Raw genomic sequence first — 10,171 nt, forward strand, 5'->3', positions numbered from 1 at the left:
TAGAAGGTAAGAAATTTCTGGAGATTCTGTTCAGAACAGTGTGGATGTACGTAATTGAACTATATACACTTATAAGCAGTTAAGATAATACATTTTATTACATATTATGATATTATAAGTAAAGAAATATATACCTATATGATATAGATATTATAATATTTATATCATATGCAATTTTATATGATATAAAACATATAACAGAATACCTTGGAACTGTAAAAATGAACAGAAAGTACCCCAGTAGAGTGATCTTTAGGATGTACAGGGAAGTAAAAAGAACAAGGAAAAATGTTGTATAAGTTATTAGCCCTGTAAATATGAAGAGTGAGCATATAAGTATATAAGCATTTTTCTGTATTTTCTCTAAAAGTACTGAAACTAACAAAACTACTAAAAATTGTAAATGGTGTTCCATGAGGAGCAATGTGCCAAGGCTGAGAGGTCAGGGCAGAAATAGAGTCTGTAGAATGAAGCCTGCTGGAGACCGCCGTCTGCATCACATAATGATGGGACAATGTAAGAAATTGTGCAAACCAGTAAAAATAGATAACTGTAACTTACATTTCTAAATCTAGGAGAATTCCTGTGGTATGAGACTTAATATATGTAACACATCATATGAGAAATGTAACTCAAAGCCAAGTGAATATCTCCTCAAAAAAGAAAAAGTAGTAATTGCTGACACTCATTTAGCCCCTTTGTGCCTAAATATGTACTAAGGATTTTTTTTAAAGATTTATTTTATTTTTATTGTAAAGTCAGATATACAGAGAGGAGGAGAGACAGAGAGGAAGATCTTCTGTCCGATGTTTCACTCCCCAAGTGACCGTAACGGCCGGTGCTGTGTCGATCTGAAGCCAGGAGCCAGGAACCTCTTCCAGGTCTCCCATACGGGTGCAGGGTCCCAAAGCTTTGGGCCGTCCTCGACTGATTTCCCAGGCCACAAGCAGGGAGCTGAATGGGAAGTGGAGCTGCTGGGATTAGAACCAGCGCCCATATGGAATCCCGGCGTGTTCAAGGCGAAGACTTTAGCCGCTAGGCCAGCACGCTGGGCCCTGTGCTAAGGATTTTTAAGCATATTTTAAAAATTAATTTTTACAAGATTCCCATGTAAATTGGTTACTGTTTGTATTGTTTTATAAATGAGAGAAGTTAGGTAGAGAGACCGTACTTCTGGGAATATGTTCAGGTATGTTCATTACAGTATCATTTATAATCACAAAAATCAGATAATCTAATTTGTAAGTTGAGTGTTGGTTAAATTGACTGAATTTTCATGGAGTATAATGGAACCTTTGGAAGAAAAGAATGGTCTCTGTGTATTGACATGAAAAGCTATGTAATGTGTCGAGTGACGTACCAGTGTGCTTGTAGGGTCATTGGCTACTGTGCTTAGAAAGTATCCAGAAGCATACGTGAGATACCAGGTTAGGAGTACCTAATGCGGCTTCCATTTTTAATTCGTTTAGCTATTCTGACCTTTACAAAACATGTTTTTGAAAAAAAGGCAGTGAATTTAGTTGGAAAATGTGGAGCAGTTAAATGTGTGTTCTTCTGTACCAAGAGAAAAGTGGGTAGTTTTTTATGGAGGCATTTAGCTATGAGATGGAATTCAGTTCCTTGATTTTGGATTCAAGGGATTTTGATGGTTTGAATTGAGGCGGGTTAAGGAGACATGAAAATAATGAGCAGAGATGCTTTATGATGTTTAGATGCTGTATTACTTTCTTTACAAATGAAATATTTTAAGCATTTTAAATTGCAGGACAATAGGGTTCACATTGGACCAAAAATGGAAATTCGAGTTGTTACATTAGGATTGGATGGTGCTGGAAAAACTACTATTTTGTTTAAATTAAAACAGGATGAATTCATGCAGCCCATTCCCACAATTGGTAAGTTGTAAGTGTTGCTTTTGTTTAGATGTATGTATCTATTTGAAAGGCCGAGGTGGATAGGTAGGGAGGGAGGGACTGGATCGTGGGTGGCCTGTCTCCAGTACTTGGGCCACATTCTGCCGCTTTCCCAGCTGTGTCAGCAGGGAACTGCATCAGGACAGCAGCCTGGACTCCAGCCAGTACTCTATGGGGTTCAGGCAGATGAGAGCTTAACTGGTTCTCTCTCAGCACTGGCACCAAGCATTGCTAGAAACCTTAATGTACATTTTTATAGACAAACTATCTTCCAAGTGAGTCAGTTCTTGGGGTGTTACTTCCTATTGTTGTGATGTCCAGGTGGGCTGTATTTTGTGCCTAAGATACTAGCATCTCACGGGAACATGTAGGCTACAATAGCTCTGGCATTGAAATAGATGGTGGGATATAATTAGAAGGGACAAACTGTTGACAGGACATTTGAGAAAACCAGAGGATGGTGACTCTGGGTGACAGTGGTGATAGGATAATGGTGTTGCATGGTTGGCAAATACATGCATTTCAAGATCCTAAAGACTCTTGCTACAGTTTAGATTTTAGTTGGTTATTAACTGCTAAAGGTATATGTTCCCCATGGAGGATTTGGAGTGAAGTTAGTTAGGCTTCAGCAGATATTGTCGTTTGCAGAGTTTTATAAATCACCATTTGTTATAAACAGTGGTATACCTCTGTTTGATGTGTCACTTCTGGTTAATGTAAATACAGTATAAAGAAACTCTTTTTAAAACAGGTTTTAATGTGGAAACTGTCGAATATAAAAATCTGAAATTCACCATTTGGGACGTAGGTGGAAAACACAAGTTAAGACCCTTGTGGAAACATTATTACCTCAACACCCAAGGTAAGAGTCAGAAGTGACACCTAACTTTACACACTATTAAGGTAACAGTTTTTAACATACTAATTCAACTAGATATTAACCAAAATTTGACTTTAATTCGGCTACAAATTTCTAAAAATTTAATATTTTTATACATTTTAATGCCAATTACCAGATCCTTATTTTAAGAACACGGCAGTGGTCAGACCGAGATGTGTACTTTTTTGGTGTATTCATGATAAACCATCATTTTAAAATAGAGACCATCTTAGCTGTGTACCTGTGATCTGCTGATGTGCTCACTGGCCATGTGGTGGCGCTAGTTTGAATTTCTGGCAGATGGTTTTTGCTGCCAAAGTCGGACCTACACTCATCCATTTACAAACAGCTGCTATTGCAGAGAAACCAGCAGTATCCTGCCTTTGACCAAACTACCTGAATATTATATCACATATTTTCTGTTTTTATTCACATTTCACACTTTTGCCTCCTGTATTAATCGTTTACTGTTACTAAACTAAACTATTTGTGGCTGGTAATTTATAGAGGAAAAACAGGTTTATGTAATGCACACCTTGGTAACAGAAATTGTGTAGAGCATAGTGTTGGCTCTGGAGAGAAACCCACAGGCCCCTCACTTCCTGGGAGTGTGTGTGAGGGAGATGACATGGAGAGAGAGGAGACCAGGAAGCAGCCGTGGTTTCATAACTGTTACTTCCTCCCAGTGGTACATCCTCAGTTTCACTACAATATCACCCAACGCCCTACTTCTTTTGTCTTTTTTCAATTTCTATTTGAAATGATGCTTACATAATTGATCAGGGTGTCAGGGTGGGAAGCATCGAGGGTTAGGGAAAGGTGGGTGTGATCATTGTTTCCAAGTTTTCTGTTTGTTTTTCCTTTATCTCGGGGTGGAGGAGGGGGAGATGAGGGGAGAAGCCACACCCAGCCTCCCAACTGCCCCAGCACCTGGGGGTAGGGAATGGCCACCGTATCGACCCAGGGTCCTCATGTGACGTATGCTCTGAGGGTTTTGGCCAGGTGGTTGTGATAGTTCTAAAACCTTGTTGATCTCGCCAATCCAAAGATAAAGGAATACTTTCAATGTCCATTGGCTGACATAGTTGACCTTAGAATCTCCATTCGCCCAGATATTTGCTGTTACATTTGCAATGTCCTACATTTGTTAACATCATCACACTGGGGAATCAAGCTTCCAATACAATACCTTTGAGGGGACCCAGCTAAACCATATCATAAGATCACACCTCTGTGCCCCACTGTGAGACTTCTGTTCAAGCCACCTATCCCGCAACACAGATGGAAGACTAGGGAACTATTTTTACATTGGGATTTGTTTTTACATTGTTTTGTATGAGCCATAGTTAATAGCAAATGAAATTTTGAATATGAGGAATGGTTGAAAATCTGGGGATTATTTAGGCAAGAGAGAGAGAAAACTTTGCAGAGAGATGATATATTTTTTTTAAGTTTTAAAAGATTAGCTTTTGACAAATAGTATTAAAAGTGATATCAGTAGGTAGGAACTCATAAGAGGCAGAACACTTCGTTAAGAGAAAAATATTGATATACATAACTTGTGTTTGATAGAGCAAGTATTGTAGAGGGGAAAAATAAAACCTGATGATTTCTGTAACTACTATGATAGGTAGCCCTTATATGAAAATAGATTCTAACCATAATGGTATAATTGGAGCATTAAATAAATATTTTTATGTTCATTGCATCGTATCAAATGACTGATTGAGTCTTTTTGTGACTTTTTTGGAAGCTGTTGTATTTGTTGTTGATAGCAGTCACAGAGACAGAATCAGTGAAGCACACAGTGAACTTGCAAAGTTGTTAACGGAAAAGGAACTCCGAGATGCGCTGCTCCTGATCTTTGCTAACAAACAGGTAATGCAATTTTTTCTGAACATTTTAGCATTTTAGTATTAGCATTACTTAATATTGTGTATTCTGTTATAAGATAGATTTCAAAAGAGAATCAGAGTTATGACTTTCTACTGTATTTCAAGTACATTTTCTGTGACAAGTGTAATGCTGCATATTTTTCAGTATAAAAAAAAAATAGTTGATACCAGACAGAAATGTGTATGTGAAGATTCTAATACAGAGAGAACTGGCAAGTGGCTTCAGTTACATTTAAAAATTATTATGGGGAATTAGGAGATTCTAAAGATGGTATCTTGAAATATTTGTGAAAAGGAAGATTTGGGTTGAAATTATGATGAGTTTGAATTGTGAAGAATAAGAGATCCCCCTCCCCCTCTGTGATTAACACAGGGAAAGTGAAATGTCCTTCTCCACATATCAGATTGTGAAAGATGAAAAGGCACAAACTCTTGCTATTTGTTTAGCTTTTTTTGGAGGGCAATTTGGCAAAGCCCGTAAAAATGTTTGGTATTTCCTTTTCCTCTGAAATTCCACCGCTATAGAATGCACATACGTCCCAGTATATATGTAAATGTGTTACGTTTATGTGTATGCTTATGTCTATATATGTCTATATATTCAGTTATGTAAAATGGAATAGTATTTGCATATGGCTGACATACAGGTTCCTATATAATTTAAGTCATCTGTAGATTTATTTTAGTATATCATGCAATGCAAATGCAAGTAATTGTTTGGGGAATAGTGAGAAGAAAAAGAGCCTATTCATATTTAATACATTATTTATGATCCAAGGTTGGTTGAATCCATACATGCAGAGCCCATAGACATGGAGGGCTGGCTGTGTGTGTGGATTTGTAATAGTGTAGGACTTCAGTCAGAGTTCTCAGAGAAGCACTGGTTGATGAGGTGCAGTTCTGATGTTGAAAGTAATGTGGGAAATCTGCTTGTATGATAATGAAAAGATCTATCTTCTACATGTTTTTAAGATCTAACATCTGCATGTTTTTAAGTGTAGAAAGTCTGAAGTGTGTTTTATGATGTTTCTTTGCAAATGTTAAGAAATTTTTGGAAAAATATGTAAGATATTGTCACTGGAATTTATTCCCCAGAAGTCAGGGCGATGGATGTTTGTAGTGAGAATGTTATAACTTCACTATATAAACTCTCTGTATACCATATTTTTTGGCATACTTAACGTTAATTTTTTTAAAGCTGACACACCTTATTACAGTTTGTTGTTTCATTCAGGTTTTGTAGCTTTTTGTTTCACGGTAGGGCTACTCTTAGGCAATACTCATTATCAAGCAATATCTAATTTTGTTCTATTTTTACTAACCTCAGAATAATAATTATTTTTTTTAGATTTATTTTATTTTTATTGGAAAGGCAGATATACAGAGGAGAGACAGAGAGGAAGATCTTCTGTCTGATGGTTCATTCCCCAAGGGGCCACAATGGCTGGAGCTGAGCCAATCCAGAGCCAAGAGCCAGGAGCCCAGAGCTTCTTCTGGGTTTCCCACGTGTTGCAGGGTCCCAAGGCTTTGGGCCATCCTCAACTGCTTTCCCAGGCCACAAGCAGGGAGCTGGATGGGAAGTGGAGCAGCCGGGATTAGAACCGGTGCCCATATGGAATCCCAGCGCATTCAAGGCAAGGACTTTAGCCACTATGCTATCACACCAGGCCCGGAATAATTATTAAAAGATAGATCTATGTTTTACATTTTTTCTAAGCTTCCATTAGGATGCCTTTGGCAAATTTCTATATAAATAATAAATGGAAAAACAGCAATTTGGATAGATTGATAAAAAATGCCGTGTCCGTCTCTTTCAGGATGTTGCTGGAGCGCTGTCGGTGGAGGCCATCGCTGAACTGCTCAGTCTGCACAAGCTGTGCTGCGGCCGGAGCTGGTTCATCCAGGGCTGTGACGCCCGGAGCGGCGTGGGGCTGCACGAGGGCTTAGACTGGCTCTCTCGGCAGCTCGTGGCTGCAGGAGTACTGGATGTCGCTTGATTTTTAAATGCAGCAGTTTTGTTTTAAGAGTTAGTTTTCAAACAATATTGTCATAAGAAATTCTACACCTCAAAGATGATAATTTAGGAAAAAGAATCGTAGATTGGAAAGTAAACACATTGTTTCTTTAAAAAGTTATTCTGTGGTAAAATTTAAATATCGGAGATATCGAATTAAAACAGAGGTTTGTTCAGTCTACCTTTTAAAAGTACATGTTATATCCGTCTTTCAGATGATATGTGACCCGCAGATTGGAAAAGCAGCCGTCACGGAGGGACCAGTGGAGGCTTATTCTAGGTGTCTAACGTAAGCTGTGTGGGCAGTGAGGCTTCACCTGCCTCTTCACAGCATCCTGGCGGCCAGTGGGACTGGCAGGTGTACAGTGAGAATGCAAACTGCACTTTCCGTGTAATGAATCCGTTTATGTTCCGTGTAACAGAACACCTAAGAAGTATGTGCTCTAGAAGAAACTCTATACAGTGTTTTTAGTAACATTTTCTCCTGAAGAATTTTCTATAAAACAGTGAGAGAATGAAATATCTAGGCCTGTTAGATACGTACTACGCTGAAAAATAAAAGCTGTGAAAGTCACCTGATCTCACTTACTGAAAGACCCGCTTCCTGGGCTGACCCCAGGCTCGTGTGTGCTTCCTAGGTCAGAGACCCAACTTGGACCTTCTGTTCTTCAACGCATTTCACAGAAAAACTTTCTGCTCTGTGGGACTGGCAGTAGTGACACAAGTGACCAGGGTAGAGATCTACATAAAAAACTAAGAGAAATAGTTTATAAACAGTGATAAATGCTTATTTACTGTAGAATATTTCCCCACATAAGTGCATTTATGTAGACAATAAAACAGGATCAAGGCTCATGACAAAGCTTTGATAAATTATTTAGGAGGAAAAATAGGTCTAAGGAAGAAAAAGAAATATTCTAAGAGTTTACATTTATTATGCAGTGTTGTGAGTAAAAGAAATTTTGTGCTTTTCATTTTGAAAAGATACTCTCTTATGGAAGCACGATTTATTATATTTAAATAGCTATACTGAGTTTTTTTTAATGCTCTTCATGAAACGGAAGCTTTAAACACATCAGTTGAATTGTAAGTGCTGTAATGTTGAATGACAAGGGGTTACCTTTAGCTGGCGGTGTTTTGGGTTCAGTCTTTACAAATGTTTCTTAAAAACAAGACTTAAAAAATAAAGCATTAAAATCCCATCAGTGTTGTGGGCAACATGTAAATAAGCAAGTTAATATTTTGTCCTTTATATTTTAATTAAAAGGTCATGCTGTTACAAGTGTAGTTTGTGTGCATACGTAGTAGTTTGGAATTAAATTATTTAATGTGACTGATTTCAATTAACTGTGAAAAATAAAGTGTTGCATTTGCCTGTGAGCTCCTGCACTGTTTTCTCTACTAGATAATTTAAAAAGAGTAACACTAATATGTGAACTTTGTAAATTATTTGAGCAGTTTTGTAACTCACATTCTCGGTACATCAGTGGACAGAATTTGAAACTTGTGCTTAGCCTTGATGGTAGTGTATATATCAAGAAAGTCTGCCTGTGGTGACTTTTCTTAGTATTTTCCTCAGGCTTTTATTACTATTTGTGGTTGTGTTTTTTTTCATTACTGATTAGTTAAAATTGTGCATCTTACCCTGGGAAATATCAAGTTTAACAATTTTAGATGTTTTAAATACAATAATTAGGATTTGCCTCCTAGCTGACTTCTGTATTAAGCCTAAATATTATTGTATGATATATGTAAAACCAGTTTGTCAGGTATATCATCCTGATCTATATTCAGGAATGCTTTATAATCACCAGAAACCATTATTCAAACCACATTTATGAACAGTGTAGACAGCAATAAAATGTTATAAAATCATTTGAAAGGAGCAGTGCTATTATTACTATAAAGTCTGTTCTTGAGCCGTGCCTTGTTAGTAGCCAACTTCAGAGTCATCATTTGTGCTACAGTTAACAGACTAAAAAAGGGATGGACACTGACTTGTTTATATAATTTAAGAGGCAGTTTATTTGATAAAGGAGATTTCGAAGTAACTTATTCTGTACTTGCAACATAGATCATATGTATTTATTTTAATATTTATTTATTTTTAGGGGAAGTCAGATATACAGAGAGGAGGAGCGACAGAAAGATCTTCTGTCCACTGATTCACTCCCCAAGTGGCCACAATGGCCAGAGCTGAGCCAATCCGAAGCCAGGAGCCCAGAGCTTCCCCTGGGTTTCCCACACGTGGTACAGGGTCCCAAGGCTTTGGGCTGTCCTCGACTGCTTTCCCAGGCCACAAGCAGGGAGCTGGATGGGAAGTGGAGCTGCCAGGACATGAACTAGCACCCATATGGGATCTTGGCATGTGCAAGGTGAGGACTTTAGCCAATAGGCTACTGCATCAGGCCCCATAGGTCATATTTAAATAATACCAATGTATTTGGAAGGAGGAGCTAAAACTTCATATTGAACTAACTAAACTGTTCTTTTACAGATTTATTTATTTGAAAGGTAGAATTACAGAGGGAAGACAGATCTTTGCTTTTGCTGGTTCATTGTCCAAAGACCACAGCAGCTGGGAGTAGGGCAGGCCAAAGCCTCAGAGCTTTGTGGGTGCAGGAGTCCCAACACTTGGCTCATCTGCGGCATTTCCAGGTGCATTAGTAGGGAATTGAAGCATCTCACTCAAACTGGCACCCATGTGGGATGCCAGCATACGGCTTAACCTGCCCCATGCCACGATGGCAATCCACATGGTTAAACTAAGTTGCTTTTGAAATTTATATTTAATGTTTCATATTAGGATGTAATATTTCAAATGATCACTTCAGGAAATTACTTTGAAAATGTAGCCACAGTCTGTGCACTAACATTGCTAGAGAAAGGCTATTTACCTAATGCTGGGATAGTTTTCAGTTTGCAAAGGGCTAGCTACACACTTTCCTAATCCAGTTGCAGAATGAAAGAATCACTGAATAAGCACAGTGTATCTTGATAAAACACTGAAAAAGCTTTAAAAGAGACATTGCAATGTATTTTTTTTTTTAAGTACCATTCAGGCTAAATTTTCAACACGGCATGGCAGCATTTGTTAGTCAAGCATCTAATCAAAGCGAAAGAATTGTATTTTGTCACCACTTGGTGGCGGTATTACCAAAAAATTAGGTGAAATTAGGTTTTAGCCTAGATGGTTGTCTAAGTATTTAATATTACAACGAAAAGGTAAATGTCATGGTAAAAAATCCTTTTAGGTCCAATTTTATATTCACCTTTTGAAAAGAAGGGCACAGTATTAATGTAGCATATTCCTCCACCTCTCAGGATGCTTAAGTATAAAATGAATGAATCAATCCTGCTGACCAAGGAAAAGTCTAACCTTAGATTTAAAACGTTAAGAATAGGAATTCCCTAAACAGGCCAGCTGAGCATGCCCCCGAACAGGTCCCTGGAAGTGACAAGCAGCAAC

At 38.0% G+C, this 10,171-nt stretch overlaps 1 protein-coding gene across 1 annotated transcript in view; it reads left to right on the forward strand.

Moving 5' to 3' along the window:
• TRIM23 (tripartite motif containing 23) overlaps positions 1-6,881 on the forward strand; it is a 32,099-nt gene extending 25,218 nt beyond the window's left edge. The window contains exons 8-11 of the mRNA XM_004583739.4: positions 1,766-1,895; positions 2,665-2,775; positions 4,547-4,671; positions 6,506-6,881. Coding sequence (XP_004583796.2) covers positions 1,766-1,895; positions 2,665-2,775; positions 4,547-4,671; positions 6,506-6,685 — 546 coding nt within the window. The 3' untranslated portion in view covers positions 6,686-6,881. The remainder of the gene's footprint in view (positions 1-1,765; positions 1,896-2,664; positions 2,776-4,546; positions 4,672-6,505) is intronic.
• The last annotated feature ends 3,290 nt before the right edge of the window (positions 6,882-10,171 follow it).

Source organism: Ochotona princeps, chromosome 23 (genome assembly GCF_030435755.1).
Source record: "Ochotona princeps isolate mOchPri1 chromosome 23, mOchPri1.hap1, whole genome shotgun sequence".
In the NCBI taxonomy this organism is placed as follows: Eukaryota; Metazoa; Chordata; class Mammalia; order Lagomorpha; family Ochotonidae; genus Ochotona; species Ochotona princeps.